Source organism: Scyliorhinus canicula, chromosome 18 (genome assembly GCF_902713615.1).
Source record: "Scyliorhinus canicula chromosome 18, sScyCan1.1, whole genome shotgun sequence".
Taxonomy (NCBI): domain Eukaryota; kingdom Metazoa; phylum Chordata; class Chondrichthyes; order Carcharhiniformes; family Scyliorhinidae; genus Scyliorhinus; species Scyliorhinus canicula.
Genome location: NC_052163.1, coordinates 123,634,303 through 123,652,358, shown reverse-complemented (window position 1 = coordinate 123,652,358; position 18,056 = coordinate 123,634,303). Strand labels below are relative to the sequence as shown.

Genomic DNA, 18,056 nt, shown 5'->3' with positions numbered 1-18,056 from the left:
GAACAAAAAATGCCACTCATTCCACAGATGATTTTTAATAGGGAATTCAATACATTGTGCAGACTTAATTTACCCACCAGATCTGCAAATTTAAATTCAAATGACAAAACCAGGACTGACTGAACAGTGCAAACCACTGGAGAACTGCTTCATAAAGCTCTATTATCAGTAACAAAGCTGCTTACACTATTACTGCTGTCAAAATTAATATTGCAAGAGTCAAATCACAACAATTGTAAGATCTGTATAACATTAGGCATAAAATGTAAACATCCATTCTTCATTTGCTTAATAAATATTAAAAACAAATAATAAACTTGGTCTATTTTACCCAAAGAATATGTACAATTTGAGGGGCATTTTAAATCATTATTTGACACTTCAAGATTTATTTGTGTGACAGCAACTCAATAAAATATCTTGTGATGTTAAGTTTATATCAATAAAGATGTTTAATCAGACTCAAAAGGTGATACGAGTTGAAATGGACCTTAATTTCCCTGGCAGACGCCACCTTGGCCAAATTCAACTAAACAGCACTCCAAGCCATTGGAATTGCTGGAAGCATAGAATGCTTGTTAACCTGTAAACTTCAGTCGACACGTAACAGAGAATGTTTCGATGCTGTGAATTTATATTAGAAATGGCACAGAATCAAACTCATGCCCTGTTGCACCAGGGTGGATTTGTGGTTGACCTTACACTTTTTATAAAGATTTTTATGCACAACACTGAGCAGGTCACAAGAATATTTCAATTCGATTTTCAAAGGCCACAGCTGTCATTTTTGTATCAACACTGAGCTTCAGAAGATGGCGGTAAGTTAATTTAACTCCATCCTTCCTTTCATTAAGTTAATTAAAAGAATTTCAGGTGTATGATGATCCAATACTTTTCTTTTCCAGAAATATCCTTCACATGCTATTTATTTTCAACCAATTAGTTGTTCAATGCCACAAGCGTTAAAATGATTGGTAGCAAAATTAAAACAATTTGGGGCCAGTGCCGAGAAAAAACGCAAATTCTCTTCCGCACTTTGGAACTAGTAAAGGTGTACGAGTTGCTTGACACTATCACAAGTCCAGATGCAATCTGAATCTTTGGTGCAACTTTCATCATTGGCAGCAATAGAAAATTACCCTTTATTTTTGACCAGGTATGCTCGTGTTAGTATTATAAAAGCAAAAACACTCTGCAGTTACAGGAAATCTGAAATACAAGAGAGAGATATGGAGATAGTCTTACAGCCTGCGTGGAGAGAAATAAGAATGAGTTAATGTTCAGTCAAATAAGAGTTATATTCGACCTGAAATGTTCACTCCATTTCTCTGCTTGCTGAGTGTATGCAGTGTTTCCTGTTGTTTAATGCTCACAATAGCGTTTTTCTGCCACTTGTGCACAGAGACTACAGTCATTTATCGTATACAAGTTACAAACCGACCTTTATGAAGTCAAGCACAAGTGTTAAGGTACAATGAATATCAGGCAGTTTTTTGTTTAGATCCTACCATACTTGCAATATACAAAAATCTGGCAGAAATAAAGGAATAAAGTCGTATGGCTTTGAGAATGTCAAGCCAGAACTTTGCTCAATCTTATGCTTTTTGACAGTGGATACTTTATCAAACTATTGTTTGGAAACAAATTGTGAAACATTTTGCTAATAACCTATATTCATACAATATGGACTTGGGAACATAAATTATATATTCAAAGTATCACTAATATTTTACTTACAAGCTAGAATGCCTCAAAATGACCAAAGTCTATTTCTAGTCAGCAATCAAATGAACAGAAGATGCCAAAATACATTTACCTTTCACAATATGTGTACTTCAATTATACAACTTTTACAAACGTTAATCGTATTCAGTCTTACGTCTTCACCTTGCTCGCTGTCTCCAGCTGCTTAGCTTCCTGCGTTGGCTGTTGGAAGCAGTTCAGATAGTTTTGATCGGCCCCACAGACTGATTCCCTACAATTTTCAATCAACAGGTGAACACTTACAGTGCCAGACTATAATCCAGACACTTGGAATTCAAACTCAGGATCCTGTACTTGGGAATCACCTGTTCCTCTGTTGGGAGCTTGTAGCATCACCTGGAAGTCACAAAACAACAGAAGGTCTCTGTGCTGAGCCACAGAATATTTGTAGAAAAGCAGGTCTTCATCTCTTTGCTGCAGAGTTGATAGGTTATTATTAGTGTGTGTGGATCAGTACCAGTCCAAGAAATCACCAGACCACTTTCTTAGCAATGCAACTTCAATTCTATCACATAAGGCAATGTGCCCTTGGCTCCTATGGAGATCAGCTCCTTAAATTGTGGCACTCATTGATATAAATAGGCTAAATAAAAATATGTATCTCCTCAGGCGACCTAATCCAAGACTACAAGATCACTTCACTTCAAAAGGAAAGTTGTCTACCTCATCCATCGCATAATTTTAAATGGCTAGATGCCTTTTCTCGAATTCATGAGCCTGAATCAAGTGAGATTATCTTTTTAAATCATCTTTTAATAGGAATCTATGTGCGGCAAAGTAGCTAATGTCAGAAGAAAGGTAGTAATAAGGACAATTTCAGTTCTTTCTCACCGAGTATGACATCGCGCTTGAGGCTGGAAGCTTTGTTTACCACTTTTAGCTTCAAACCAGCCCGTTTAAATTCGTCAAGAGGGAGCGCATCGAAAAAAAAGTCTTCATTGAAGATGGGATTTCTGCTGTTCTTGATGATAGTGCTGCGCTGCTTCTGAACCTTTCCAGGAGTCAGGTACAAAATCACACAACAGTTGATGCTTTTGTTGTCTAACGTCTTGTCATAAAGGTCTTCGGCAGTGATGATGCGGATTCGAAGGCGGGCATTAGTGCAATCATATTCAGCAGATAGCCTAATGGCACCCCCTTTATTAAGGCGGATAGTGTGCTCTTTGAGAACTCGGTCTTGATATCGGAGTAAACTCAGGGGAAGAACCCCTTGGGGGGCAGCAGAACCACCAGCTGGAGGGGTCGGGCACCTGACCCGCCTCGAGACACAGGGGCTGGCATCGGTCGAGCTGCATTCATCGGTGGACAAGGAGCTGTTCCGGGTGAACGACTGCAGTGGCTTGCAATGCTTGGCCAGATTTTCGTGGCTGAACATCTTGAGGAGGGATGCCCCCGAGACCGAACGGGAAAGAAGGGGTGAATTGAAAGGGGAGGATTCGGCAGAGGAGGCCGTGTCGCTGTCCCCGCCACTGTGGTACTTGCAGTTGCTAGCCAGGGACAGGCTGAAGTCCGGCGTGTTGAGGTGCTGTGTGTCCCCAATGCCCTTCTGGCTGGGTGACCGCTTTCGGGGGGAACTGGGCGAAGTCACGGGACTCCCGTGGTCCACGTGGAAAAGTGACTCCTTGCGCCGAGTGTGGGGGCTTTCGGTGAGAGTGGAGAAACCATAGGAGGTCTGAGTCACTGGCATGTAGGGCAGGGACATGGCACTCTGAGATTGGGGGTCATAGTTGGTGTTGCCGCTGGCTTCACTCACATCCTCAGAGTTGGTGTCATCAGCGCTCTCAATCTGGATGATGTGCCGGTTGGCCACCTTCAGGAGGTGGCTGCTATCGGTTGACCTCTTGCCCTTTAGTCTGGGGCTGCCCCTGGGCTTCCTGCTGACCAGAACCTGCTCGGAGGAGGAGGCCTTCAAATTGGACCTACCCAGCCGCTTCTCGGGCTGCTCGGCGGCGGGGTTCTCGCTGCTGGCGAAGGTGGGCGGGATGAAGAAATCGGGGATCTTGTCGGGGGTCAGCACGTTGCTGAAGAGGGAGCCCCTGCACCCCTTGTCCCGCCCGTTCGCGTCGCCGGCGCGATTCCCGTTGTTCTCAACCGAGCCTCGAATTTTATCGAAGAACCACATTCTACCTTAAGAGCAAAAACAAACAGAAACTGGTTCAAATCTGCAAAACATCGGAAACTAAACAGATAAAGCTTGCAGCTATCAGATTAGAGAGAATATTGCAAATACAAGGGGGAATTCACCTCCAGTTTGCAACACCTATTCCTGTTGGAAATATCTCACTGGCATTTCACAGCAGCGGGTCTAAACACCGACACAATCTGTTGGCAACATTCACGGTAACTTGTAATAAAGTCTCAGACATTCCCATCAATAAAGCCAGCCTCAGCCCCACCTTCTCCACTGAAAATACACCAAGAAAGGAAGGATTCTGCTGCATGTGGCGTCCAAACACTTTCTAATCTTTGGCTGTTCTCACAATGCTTCTCCTCAATTTAGGCAATTAACTTTTACAGAAAATATCAGAATTGAAGTTTCCCCTATTGCCTGTCCCGAAATATAAAGTGCATTTTGGAAATAAGAAAATGGGCAGCAAGAGGTCACTTACATTTCGGTGGCGGTGTGTTCGTTGTCAGGTCGCTTTGCCCCAGTGCCGATCACTGACTGGGTCCTTTAGAAAAACTCAGCCACTCTGCCTCTCTCTCTCTCTCTCTTCACTTTCACTCTCTCTCTCTTTCTCTGCCTCTTTCTCTCTGCCTCTTTCTCTAGCTCTCTCTCTGCCTCTTTCTCTCTCCCCTTCTTTCTCTCTTTTTCTCACTCTCCCTCTCTGGCTCGTTCTCTCTGTCTCCCTGCCTTTCTGCCCCTCTCCCTTTCTGCCCCTCTCTTCTGCCTCGCGCTCTCTCTCTGTCCGTCCCTCTCTCTGTGTCTCTCTTTGTCGATCCCTCTCTTTCTGTCTCTGTCCCTCTCTCTCTACCTCTTTTTCTCTCTCTGCCTTTCTTTCTCTCCCCCTCTTTCTCTCTCCCTCTGCCCCTGACTCTGCCCCCTCTCCCTCCCTCCTTCTCTCCCTCTGCCCCTCTCTCCCACCCTCTGCCCCTCTCTCCCACCCTTTGCCCCTCTCTCCCTCCCTCTGCCCCTCTCTCCCTCGCTCTCTCTCACTCCCTCGCTCTCTCTCTCACTTCCACTCTCTCTTTCTATCTCCCTCCCTCTCTGCCCCTCTCCCTCCCTCTCTCTCTGCCCCTCTCTCCCTCCCTCTATCCCTCCCTCCCTCTATCCCTCCCTCCCTCTCTGCCCCTCTCTCCCTCCCTCTCTGCCCCTCTCTCACTCCCTCTCTCAGTCCCTCTCACTCTCCCTCCCTCTCTCTCTCACTCCCTTTCTCTCTCTCTCCCTCTCTCTCTCTCTCTCTCTCACTCCCTCTCTCTCTCTCTCACTCCCTCTCACTCCTTCTCTCTCTCCCTCTCTGTCCCATCCTTTTAATCCGCCCGCCCTGTCACTCAGCAGTAATGGTCCTCAGTAACCAATAGGTGAGGAGTTGGTGCTTTGGGATCAGGTTAACCTGGCTGCAGGGAGGAAGCGCTTCTTGGAGCTCAGTCCGGGCTCCAGACCCCCCCCCCCCCCCCCCCTCGCCAAACCTCCTCCCTTGCGACAATTTTGCACCGATCCCGCCGCCCCGACATTCCCGTCCCCGGGCAGAGCTGGACTGGCGCAACTAGAAATGGAACTCGCTCAAAGAGTGGCCAAGGGAAGAAAACCAGGGTGACAGGGTTAGGGGAAGAAATATTGGGTGTGGGGGAGGGACTGTGGAGATTGGGTGGGTGGAGAGGGTCTGTGGCGATTGGGTGGGTGGGGAGGGTCTGTGGAGACTGGGTGGGTGGGGAGGGTCTGTGGAGATTGGGTGGGGAGGGTCTGTGGAGATTGGGTGGGGAGGGTCTGTGGAGATTGTGTGGGTGGAGAGGGTCTGTGGAGACTGGGTGGGTGGGGAGGGTCTGTGGAGATTGGGTGGGTGGGGAGGGTCTGTGGAGATTGGGTGGGGAGGGTCTGTGGAGATTGGGTGGGGAGGGTCTGTGGAGATTGGGTGGGGAGGGTCTGTGGAGATTGTGTGGGTGGAGAGGGTCTGTGGAGATTGGGTGGGGAGGGTCTGTGGAGATTGGGTGGGTGGGGAGGGTCTGTGGAGATTGGGTGGGGAGGGTCTGTGGAGATTGGGTGGGGAGGGTCTGTGGAGAATGGGTGGGTGGGGAGAGTCTGTGGAATATTGGGTGGGGAGGGTCTATGGAAGACTGAGTGGATGGGGTGAGGGTGTGTGGAAGGTTGGGTGGGTGGGGTGAGGGTCTATGGAAGATTGGGTTGGTAGGCAGGGTCTGTGGAAGATTGGGGGGAGGGTCTGTGGAGATTGGGTGGGTGGGGAGGGTCTGTGGAGAGTGGGTGTGTGGGGAGGGTCTGTGGAGATTGGGTGGGTGGGGAGGGTCTGTGGAGATTGGGTGGGTGGGGAGGGTCTGTGGAGATTGGGTGGGGAGGTTCTGTGGCGATTGGGTGGGTGGAGAAGGTCTGTGGAGATTGGGTGGGTGGGGAGGGTCTGTGGAGATTGGGTGGGGAGGGTCTGTGGAGATTGGGTGGGGAGGGTCTGTGGAGATTGGGTGGGGTCTGTGGAGATTGGGTGGGTGGGGAGGGTCTGTGGAGATTGGGTGGGTGGGGAGGGTCTGTGGAGATTGGGTGGGGAGTGTCTGTGGAGATTGGGTGGGGAGGGTCTGTGGAGATTGGGTGGGTGGGGAGGGTCTGTGGAGATTGGGTGGGTGGGGAGGGTCTGTGGAGATTGGGTGGGGAGGGTCTGTGGAGATTGGGTGGGTGGGGAGGGTCTGTGGAATATTGGGTGGGGAGGGTCTATGGAAGACTGAGTGGGTGGGGTGAGGGTGTGTGGAAGAGTGGGTGGGTGGGGTGAGGGTCTATGGAAGATTGGGTGGATAGGCAGGGTCTGTGGAAGATTGGGGGGAGGGTCTGTGGAGAATGGGTGGGGAGGGTCTGTGGACGACTGGGTGGGTGGGGTGTGGGTCTGTGGAAGATTGGGTCGGTGGGGAGGGTCTGTGGAGATTGGGTGGGGAGGGTCTGTGTCAGTCTGGGTGGGTGGGGTGTGGGTCTGTGGAAGATTGGGTCGGTGGGGAGGGTCTGTGGAGATTAGGTGGGGAGGGTCTGTGGAAGTCTGGGTGGGTGGGGTGTGGGTCTGTGGAAGATTGGGTCGGTGGGGAGGGTTTGTGGAGATTGGGTGGGGAGGGTTTGTGGAGATTGGGTGGGGAGGGTCTGTGGAGATTGGGTGGGGAGGGTCTGTGGAGACTGGGTGGGGAGTGTCTCTGGAGATTGGGTGGGGAGGGTCTGTGGCGATTGGGTGGGGAGGGTCTGCGGAAGATTGGGTCGGTGTGGAGGGTCTTGGAAGATTGGGTCGGTGGGGAGGGTCTGTGGAGATTGGGTGGGGAGGGTCTGCGGAAGATTGGGTCGGTGTGGAGGGTCTTGGAAGATTGGGTCGGTGGGGAGGGTCTGTGGAGATTGGGTGGGGAGGGTCTGTGGAGATTGGGTGGGTGGGGAGGGTCTGTGGAATATTGGGTGGGGAGGGTCTGTGGAGATTGGGTGGGTGGGGAGGGTCTGTGGAGATTGGGTGGGTGGGGAGGGTCTGTGGAGATTGGGTGGGGAGGGTCTGTGGAGATTGGGTGGGTGGGGAGGGTCTGTGGAATATTGGGTGGGGAGGGTCTATGGAAGATTGGGTGGGTGGGGTGAGGGTCTGTGGAGATTGGGTGGGGAGGGTCTGTGGAAGACTGGGTGGGGTGTGGGTCTGTGGAAGACTGGGTGGGTGGGGAGGGTCTTTGGAGATTGGGTGGGGAGGGTCTGTGGAGATTGGGTGGGGAGGGTCTGTGGAGATTGGGTGGGGAGGGTCTGTGGAGATTGGGTGGGGAGGGTCTGTGGAGATTGGGTGGGTGGGGAGGGTCTGTGGAGATTGGGTGGGTGGGGAGGGTCTGTGGAGATTGGGTGGGGAGGGTCTGTGGAGATTGGGTGGGGAGGGTCTGTGGAAATTGGGTGGGTGGGGAGGGTCTGTGGAGACTGCGTGGGTGGGGAGGGTCTGTGGAGATTGGGTGGGTGGGGAGGGTCTGTGGAATATTGGGTGGGGAGGGTCTATGGAAGACTGAGTGGGTGGGGTGAGGGTGTGTGGAAGATTGGGTGTGTGGGGTGAGGGTCTGTGGAAGATTGGGTGGGTGGGGTGAGGGTCTGTGGAAGATTGGGTGGATAGGCAGGGTCTGTGGAAGATTGGGGGGAGGGTCTGTGGAGAATGGGTGGGGAGGGTCTGTGGACGACTGGGTGGGGAGGGTCTGTGGAAGTCTGGGTGGGTGGGGTGTGGGTCTGTGGAAGATTGGGTCGGTGGGGAGGGTCTGTGGAGATTGGGTGGGGAGGGTCTGTGGAGATTGGGTGGGGAGGGTCTGTGGAAGTCTGGGTGGGGTGAGGGTCTGTGGAGATTAGGTGGGGAGGGTCTGTGGAAGATTGGGTGGATGGGCAGGGTCTGTGGAGATTGGGTGGGGAGGGTCTGTGGAGATTGGGTGGGGAGGGTCTGTGGAGATTGGGTGGGGAGGGTCTGTGGAGATTGGGTGGGGAGGGTCTGTGGAGATTGGGTGGGGAGGGTCTGTGGAGATTGGGTGGGGAGGGTCTGTGGAAATTGGGTGGGGAGGGTCTGTGGAAGATTGGGTCGGTGGGGAGGGTCTTGGAAGATTGGGTCGGTGGGGAGGGTCTGTGGAGATTGGGTGGGGAGGGTCTGTGGAAGATTAGGTCGGTGGGGAGGGTCTGTGGAGATTGAGTGGGGAGGGTCTGTGGTGAATAGACACCAGTATGGACCTGTTGGTCCAACTAGTCAGTTTCTGTGCTGAACACCCAATCACCAGACTGGACAGTCACTGGGCTGGGTTCTCCGATTTTGAGGCTATGTCCCCACGTTGGCGTGGGAATTGTACTGTTTTATGACAGAAAAAATGGCGTAAAATGGCCACCGATCCTCCGTTGGCTGGGGGCTGGCATCAAGGCAGCTTAGAGCACCCGGCTCTGGCTGCCGATACGGCCCGGAGAATTGGCAGGTCCACGGCCGTGCTGTAAAACATGGCGCCGGCCGCTTGTGGACCCGGTCTGTGAAATAGTACCCCCCCACCCCCCCTTCGGCCGGCTCATGCGCTCTGGACCACACCCTAACAGTGCCCCGAGTGCTTGGCAAAGTCCCCCTGCCCGTGGATCAGCTCTCCCCCGACTGTGGCAGCGCTGGACTGAGCCCACAGCCGTCAGGTTGAGTTCCCGACGGGTGAGACCATGAAAGACCCACGCCATCGGGAACTCGGCCGGTCGGGGGCGGAGCATGGGGGGTGGGCAAGCCTCAGGCAATGTTCTGAGGCCGTCGATACGTGAAAATTGGCTCTGCCCCCGATTTGGTCGCAAACTTTGATTCTCTGGCCGATCGGCAAACGCGATTTCGGCTCCGGCGTCCGGAGAATCCCGCCCACTAATTTATAACTGTATTCTTCCCTGGGATTTGGGCCACACTAACCAGGCCAACATTTACTGCACATCCCTAATTGCCTTTGAGAAGGTGGTGCTGAGCGCATTAGAGTCAAAGGGTTTTACAGCACAGAAAGAGACCTTTAGCCCATCGTGTTTGTGCCAGCCATCAAGAACCTATCTAATCCAATCCCATTTTCCAACACTTGGCCTGTAGCCTTGTGTAATGTAGCATTTCAAGTGCTTGCTTAAATGCTTCTTAAATGCTGTGAGGGTTCCCACCTCTACCACCCTTTCAGGCAGCGAGTTCCAGATTCATGCTACCCTCTGGTTGAAAAGGCTGATCCTCAAATCCCCTCTAAATCCCCTGTCCCTTCCCTTAAATCTTATGTCCATAGTTATTGATCCGTTGACACGTTCTTGGACCACCGCAGTCCATGGAGCACAGTTCCATGAGTGCTATTAGATGGGGAATTCCAGGATTTTGTCCCAGTGACAGCGAAGGCGCGGTGATGTAGTTCCAAGTCAGGATGGTGAATGACTTGGAGGGAATGTACTCACTGATCCAGGTTTGAATTTCACTTGGTAAAACTTTAATGGGTTAAACGGAAAAAAATCAACTTGCATTGATACAGAGATCTCTAAAACCACCGATATCTCAAAGCACTTTACAGCCAATGCTGTACTCACAAAGTGTAGCCACTGTTGTATGTGGGAAGCATGGCAGCCATTCGCACACAACAATCTCTAACATGCAGCAATATGACAATGAATTGATGATCTGTTCTTGTGATATTGACTGACAGATTAATATTGGTCAGGTCAGCAGGTAGCACTTACCTGTTCATGTTCGTAATAATGCCATGGGATCTTTCAATAATAATAATCTTTACCGGCAGCACGGTGGCGCAGTGGGTTAGCACTGCTGCCTCACGGCGCTGAGGTCCCAGGTTTGATCCCGGCTCTGGGTCACCCTACGTGTGGAGTTTGCACATTCTCCCCGTGCTTGCATGGGTTTCGCCCCCCCAACCCAAAGATGTGCAAGGTAGGTGGATTGAACACGCTAAATTGCCCCTTAATTGGAAAAGAATGAATTGGGTACACTAAATTTTGAAAAAAAAGAAAAAGAATAATCTTTATTAGTGTTACAAGTAGGCTTAACACTGCAATGAAGTTATTATGAAAATTCCCTAGTCGCCACATTCCAGCGCCAGTTCAGGTACACTGAGGGAGAATTCAGAATGTCCAATTCACCTAACAGCGCGTCTTTCGGGACTTGTGGGAGGAAACCGGAGCACCCGGAGGAAACCCACGTAGACACGGGAAGAACATGCAGACTCCGCACAGGCAGTAATCCAAGCTGGGAATTAAACCCAGGTCCCTGGCGCTGTGAAGCAACAGCGCTAACCACTGTGCTACCGTGTCGTCCTCCCACACCCATGCAAGTAAATGGGAACTCAGTTTAACATCTCATCCAAAATGCAGCACTCTTCGGTAATTCACTGGACTAAAATCAATGCAAAATACTGCAGATGCTGGAAATCTGAACTAAAAACAGAAAAAGCTGGAAAAAATGTCAGCTTTGATACTTAAGCACAAGCACTGGAGTGGGACCAGAACTTAGAGCCTTGTGACTCAGAAGCAAAGTGTTACCAACTGAGCCATGGTTGACAAATAATGTCCTCTTCATACTTGGGATTTTTCATTTTTCTTCTTGTGGAGAATCAATTCCATAAACCGATGGTGAGATGTTCTGTTATTCATAAAACATTCTCAATGTATTAAATGGTAAGTGGGAGTGAGCCAGAGAGTGTGGCTAGATCACAGAAAACACCACAACAGACTCTAGATGGATCAAGTGGCTGGAGGCGGTAATTACTCTGTGACAGATCCTTGGGAAGGTTTGGTTTGGAGATCCAGTCCAGGATATTCTCCGATTTTGAGGCTGTGGGCGGGATTCTCCCGAATCGGCACGATGGCCCGACGGCGGTGTAAAAAATGGCGCAAAGCACTCCGGCGTCGGGCTGACCGGAAGTGACGGAATTCTCCGCACTTCCGGGAGCTAAGCCGCTGCCAGATGGGGTTGGCGCCGCTCCAGCCAGCGCCGAAGGGACTGCGCGAGTTAGCGCACGCGCAGAACTTCCAGTGTGGTTAAGCGCATTCGCAGATCGGCCGGCGTATTCCAGCACATGCGCAGGGGCGTGTCTTCCCCACGGCACAGGCCCGCCTGCAGGTCGGTGGGCCCTGATCATGGGCCAGGCCACCGTGGGGGGCCCCCCGGGGTCATCTCCCCCCTCGCCCCCCCCCCCCCCCCCCCGGGGTCATCTCCCCCCTCGCCCACCCCTCCCTCCCCCGAAGACTGCACCAGCCAACTGACCTGCCAGTTCCCGCCGTGTGGGACCATGTCCAATCCATGCTGGCGGGACTGGCCAGAAACTGCCGGCCGCTCAGCCATCGGGGCCTGGAGAATTGCCAGGGGGGTCACTGCCAACGGACCCCGACTGGCGCTACGTGATCCCCACCCCCGCCCGAAAACCGGCGGCGGAGAATACGGCAGCCGGGCTTGTTTCACGCCACCCTCGGGGATTCTCCAACCCGGCGGGGGGGTCGGAGAATCCCGCCCTATGTCCGGAGCATGTGACGAGTCTTATGACCAGAAAGTCGCCGTCGCTCCCACATCGCTGCTCCTCCTGGTGGGGGGGCTAGCAGCTGCGCCATATAAAGCCCACGCGACTTTACCTGCAGATATGGATGGAAAATGTCTGGGTCCATGGCCGTGCATGCACATGGCAGCGGTCACCCTGTACAATATGGCGCCAGCTGCGCATGGGCCCGGCCTGCCAGATGGTGCCCCCCTGTGACTCTCTCGCCAGCCTCGGACCAACACCACCATTCCCCCCAGTCCCTGTCGAAGCTCCTCTCCAGCCAGCGGAACGCCGCCGCCCCCCCCCCCCCCCCCTCAATGTGGCAGCGCTGGACACAGTCCGCAGCCGCCACGCGAGGTCCCCGGAAACTGTGAACACACGTGGCCCACATTGTCAGGAAGTCGGCCCATCGGGGGCGGAGCATCGGGAAGAGGGCCTCAGGTGACGTCCTGAGGCCATCCCAACGGCGTTAGGCGTACTCAGCGATGACTCTGTTTTTAAGGCCCCGATTTCGGTGTAAGAATGGATTCACCGGCCAATCGCCGAATGCGATTTCGGTGTTGGTAATCGGAGAATCGAGATCCCTACATTTAACTGGGCAATGCTGCAAACTAATATCCTTTCATCCAGGTGTTAATCCGCACATATACAATTGGGGAAGGTTTGTTTTGTAATACTTTGTATAAAAAGTTGACAAAAGTTGACCAACTGTTACCAATGCCTAGGGATCCTCTCATCACATTGCTCTTAAAATAAAATGTGCTGAATTGACTATAAGGCACTTTGCAACATATTGAGGCCATGAAAAGTCCTGGATAAATGCAAGTTCATTTCTTTCTCTGCTTTAGACCCCCGGCTGATTTCATAACCTTTGCAATTATACAAATGTACCTTTACATTCTAAAATTCTGTGACTGCCCTCGGGAACAGTTATGATCACTGGCCTCACAACGCTCCGGCACTGCCGCTTTGTAAATAGGTTCATAACAGTGGGTGAAGGGGACCAGGGCTCATCCTATCGTTTTAAACCCACTGCCGGTGGGATTGAAATAATAACAGAAAATGCTGGATCAGCTCAGCGGGTCTGGCCGCACGTGTGGAGGGAGAAACAGAGTGAACGTGTCGAGTCCATTGACCCTTCCACAGGAATTGAGCCTGACCCCTGTTCATTTTGCCACCAGGCATATAACTGGGCTTGGAAATGAGCTGCCTGTATTAGAAAGGCCACAATTATCTCCAATTAACTTCACTAATCTAGGGAAACGCTAAGATTAGAGTAGAGACAATGAGGTGGAGATGGAATGGTTGCTCAGTAGTATAATGGGCTTTGGCAGAGTAAATAAGGACGAATTGTTTCCACAGAAAATCAGTGACCTGAGGAGTCAGATTTAAGATGTTAGGCATCATAAGCAGAGGGAGATGTGATTTGTTTTATGCAGTAAGTTATGTTCCGAAATACACTGCATAAAATATGGAAATAGATTGAAAAATAACTTTAAAAATGAACTGAATGTATACTCGAAAAGGAAAAATGCAAGTATGTGGGGAAAGAGCAGGGGAGTAGAATAATTGGATTGCTTTTTTAAAAATGAAATGGTACAGTCTTTGGACTTCTGTGCGCCGCATGATCCTTTCATTCTATGATTCTATTTCTCATTGAAGTCAATCTACACCATGCAGCTCAATTCAAAATGTCAACAGTTCCTTAAATTTAGCTCCCTAATCCAAGAAGTAGACAAAAGAAATGCCACCTTGAATTGTGTTCCATGGATTATTGGGAGGCACCAATATTGCAAGAGTGTTTATATTACCTTCTTTACCAAAATGTTATAAATCATTTGGATGCACCACTGACCTCTACTTCACAGACACTGAGCACCAACTCTGACATCTCCTACCTCCCCCTGGACCATGACCACAGTACCGAGCATCAAGCCTTTGTTTTCAGGATGATCACTGACCTCATCGCCTCTGATGATCTTCCCTCCACGACCTCCAACCTCATAATCCCCCAACACTGCTCAGTCTGCTTCTACCTTCGCCCCCAAATCTACAAACAGGACTTTCCTGGTAGACCCATCATATCAGCCTGATCCTCTCTTACGGAACACATTTCCTCTGCTTTTGACTCCATCCTCTCTCCCCTTGGTCACTCTCGTCTCACCTACATTTGTGATTCCTCTGATGCCCTATGTCATATCAACAATTTCCAGTTTCCTGCCCCTAACCACCTCTTCTTCACTAGGGATGTCCAATCCCTCCACACCTCCATCCCCCACCAGGAGAGTCTCAGGGCTCGCTGCTTCCTCCTCGAGCTAGAGGCTCAAACAATCGTCGTCCGCCACCACTCTCCTCCACCCGGCTGAACTTGCTCGGTCAATAAATAATGCCTCCTTTAACTTGTCTCAATTCCTGTGGCTATGGGTACCCACCTAGGCCCCAGTCCTGCCTGTCTTTTTGTGGGTTATGTGGAACATTCCTTGTTCCAGTTCTGCTCAGTGTATCATATGATGTAACTCGGGGGAAAGCATAAAATGAGACCCTTCATCTGATCATCAACAACACTTGGAAAGAAGTTCAGAGCTTCAGCTCATTATATTGTTAATTAATGAACCAACCGGAGTCTTGTGACCCAAAGATCAATGTGGTTCATTTATTCATTGATTGCAGGAGGAAGCAGCGAGCGCTGAGACTCTCCTGGTGGGGGATGGAGGTGTGGAGGGATTAACTGTGTCTGGAACCCAACAGGCAAAAATGTTTCTCTGAATTAGTCCAGCTATACATTTATGCATATTTGTATGAACATATAAATGTGACACTGTTAGACTTATCCAGAAAAAAATCCCACCCAGACAAGCAGTAAAGATCCCCAAAGTTCTCACATCGGAAACTAAAATTGGAGTCTGTTCCAGTTTCCTTGCGAATTGCCAAAAATCAAGATGTTGCTCATTTCAATAACAATATTTCTTCTAAGTTGTTCTTGTGAAGGATAAGTGACCAATTGCTTGGCACAGCAGCACAATGGTTATGTTCCTGGACTGGTGCAGCAGAGTCCTGAATCCCTGAGGCCGAACTCACTCAAAACCCTTTCACTTACGCGGAGTTAAAATTTGGCGTCAGGAGTTCAAATCCCGATATGACCTATATTCGGTTAATTGAATAAATCTGTAATTAAAAAGCCAAAAATTGGTAACCGTGATCATGAATCATAGAATCATAGAATTTACAGTGCAGAAGGAGCCCATTTGGTCCACCAAGTCTGCACCGGCCCTTGGAAAGAGCACCCTACCCAAGCCCACACCTCCACCCGATCCCCATAACCCAGTAACCCCACCCAACCTTTTTGGACACGAAGGGGCAATTTAGCATGGCCAATTCACCTAACCTGCACATCTTTAGACTTGTGGGAGGAAACACACGCAGACACGGGGGAGAGCGTGCAAACTCCACACAGACAGTGGCCCAAGCCGGGAATCGAACATGGGACCTTGGAGCTGTGCTAACCACTGTGCTACCGTGCTGCCCACCGAAACTACAGGGTTGTCAGAAAAAAAGGGACCTGGTTCAGTAATGCCCTTACCCAGTCTGCCCTGCTTGTTCCCCTAGACTCGCAACAATATGGTTGACTCTTAACTGCACTTTGAAACGGTCGAGCGGAGCTCTCAGTCGTACGAATCCACGCTGAAAATTTATAACAAGGATAAAACTGGACAGACCTCCCAGAATTGATATAAGACCTGTGCCGTATGGATTGCAGCAGTTCAGGAAAGTGGGCCACCATCATGTCCTTGAAGGCCAAATGGGATGGATAGCGAATGCCAAGCTTGCCCACCGTTTCACTTCTTATTGTTTCATGGGATGGGGTGTCATTGGCAAGGTCTGCATTTGTTGACCATCCCGAATTGCCCTTGGCTTGCCAGACAGTTTCAGAGGGCAGTCACGACAAATGACTGCGGCTTTACGGTCACCATTCCTGAGACTGGGGGCTGGATTCTTCAGCCGTGCCCACCACAAGATCGTAACGGACAGGGTGAGGACCATGTAAAGGTCTGTTGACCTCGAACGGGAATTTCCAGTCACTGGGAGGGTGTGGCCAAAGAATCCCAAATTTTAATTCTGTGGTGGGATTTGAACCCATGTCCCCAGAGCATTAGCCTGGGCATCTGGATTGCTAATCCAGTGACATTGCCACTACGCTATCTGGATTGCTAATCCAGTGACATTGCCACTACACTACTTACACTTGATTTATGCACATGCCCCACAATAAAAAATTTTTTAAATGTACCGATTACTAATTGCTCACTCTATCTATTCAAGTGAATTATACTTTAGAATTTACTGAATGTTTATGGCTCCTATTTGTAGTTAGTTTTAAATAAACACGTGGGCCGGGATTTTCCCCTACCCGGTGGGGCGGGGGGTCAGGGTGGGACGGAGTGGCGTGAATTCTCCGCACATTTAGGGGCTAGGCCTGCGCCGGAGTGGTTTCCATTCCGCCGGCCGGCGCGAACGGCCTTTGTCGGCTGCTGACGTCATGGTGAAAGCCATGGCGGGGCGGAAGAAAAAGAGTGCCCCCATGGCACAGGCCCGCCAATCGCGGGCCAGGCCACCGTGGGGGCACCGCCCGGGTCAGATCGCCCTGCGCCCCCCCCCCCCCCCCAAAGACGCCGGCGCCCACCCATGCCGCCAATCCTGCCGGTACCAGAGGTGGTTTAAACCACGCCGGTGGGAAAGGCCTCTCAGTGGCGGGACTTCGGCCCAGCGCGGGCCGGAGAATCGCCGCGGGGGGCCCACCGACCGGTGCGGCGCAATTCCTGCCCCCACCGAACCTCGAGGGGCGGAGAATTCGGGACACGGCGGGGGCGGAATTGACGCCAGCTCCGGGCGATTCTCCGACCCCCCACTCCAGGACGATCCATCCTCCCATTGGTCCCACCCAGGGATGAAGATGAGGTTGACACGCTCCCGGAGTCACCTATGACCAAGCCAATGCCTGAATCGCCACCGGAACTGCACCACTCGCAATGACAGAACAAGGCGCCCGAACGTCTGAATTTGTAAACTTTTTCTTCAATGTTGAACACCTGTATGTAAATAGTTTTCCACCACCCCTGCTGGACTCTTTTTTAACAGAGGAGGAATGTGGTAGTCACAACGGCTGTACTGTATTTACCGCATACGAGGTGTATTACGGTAAGGCCCCTGTACTACAGGTACGGGGGTAGATCCCTGCCTGCTGGCTCCGCCCAGTAGGCGGAGTATAAATGTGTGGGCTCTTGAGCTGCAGCCATTTTGGCAGCAGCTGCGGGAGGCTACATATCTCTGTGTAATAAAGCCTCGATTACTCTCTACTCTCGTCTCGTCATAATTGATAGGCCAAATCCTTTCCCCTCCATGACTCCATTCCGCAACTGGCAAAAGCCACCACTCTCTCAGTGGCTCTAGTTCAGGATCCAACTTAGGTAGCCTGGTGTCATATCAGCCTCTTGGGATGTGTGATGACAGAGGCAACCCTGTTTCTGAGGCTTAAGGTGCATTTTATGAATACCTGCATGCGCACTGTTTTCAAGCCCTCCAGACATTAATTTTGAACCCTTTATCAATGGTGCCTGTTCTATATTTTATATCTCCGAGCTACGCTTCGAGGACACGGGTTTACCTGTGTATAAAAGCTTTTAATCATAGTGCTGTTAAAGGGCCTACTCAATGTTTCAGCTCTGGCTTCCAGCTCTTTCTACAGCTTTGTTAATTTTCCCTGAGTCCGCACCCAGGCTTAACCAATCAAGCTCAGTGAGCATCAATAGTAAACAGACTCGCACAATCAAACAGAGAACAATCGAACACTACTGCACTGTGTCCGTAACCTGGTGAAATAAAACCTTGGAGTATTTTGAAGGTTCTTTTCAAATGAACATTGAAGTTTTTCTTCGAGTGAGAAGCGCCCATCGCCTGCCACTTGTGATCCCCACAGTAGGTTTCTCCTGAGGCTTGCCTGGCATGAATAGTTAGGGTGATCGAGGGTCAAATGTCACATGTCTGACATCATCAACACTCCGATCAACTGGCCTCCTTCTCTTTTGCTTTGGGTTTCAGCTGACAGTTAATGAGGTTCAGAAGGCTAAAACAAAGTT

The 18,056-nt window shown here is 50.9% G+C and overlaps 1 protein-coding gene across 3 annotated transcripts; it reads right to left on the bottom strand.

Annotated features, from left to right (window-relative positions):
* Positions 1–10: 10 nt before the first annotated feature.
* LOC119953345 (C2 calcium-dependent domain-containing protein 4C-like) lies at positions 11–4,543 on the bottom strand. 3 transcript variants are annotated; one of them, XM_038777532.1, is made up of 2 exons: positions 4,374–4,543; positions 11–3,887 (listed from the first exon to the last, which is right to left on the bottom strand). In XM_038777532.1, exon 2 carries the CDS (start codon positions 3,884–3,886, stop codon positions 2,552–2,554), a length of 1,335 nt encoding a protein of 444 aa, XP_038633460.1. In that variant the 5' UTR covers position 3,887; positions 4,374–4,543; the 3' UTR covers positions 11–2,551. The 3 variants fall into 3 exon arrangements, with proteins under 3 accessions (XP_038633460.1, XP_038633458.1, XP_038633459.1); XM_038777530.1 differs by having other exon boundaries at positions 11–3,891; positions 4,374–4,542; XM_038777531.1 differs by lacking the exon at positions 4,374–4,543 and adding an exon at positions 4,009–4,148 and having other exon boundaries at positions 11–3,891.
* Between the last annotated feature and the right edge of the window lie 13,513 nt (positions 4,544–18,056).

Excerpts from the sequence above, each read along its gene's own strand:
- LOC119953345 (XM_038777532.1), bottom strand. The coding sequence starts at position 3,886 with ATGTGGTTCTTCGATAAAATTCGAGGCTCGGTTGAGAACAACGGGAAT.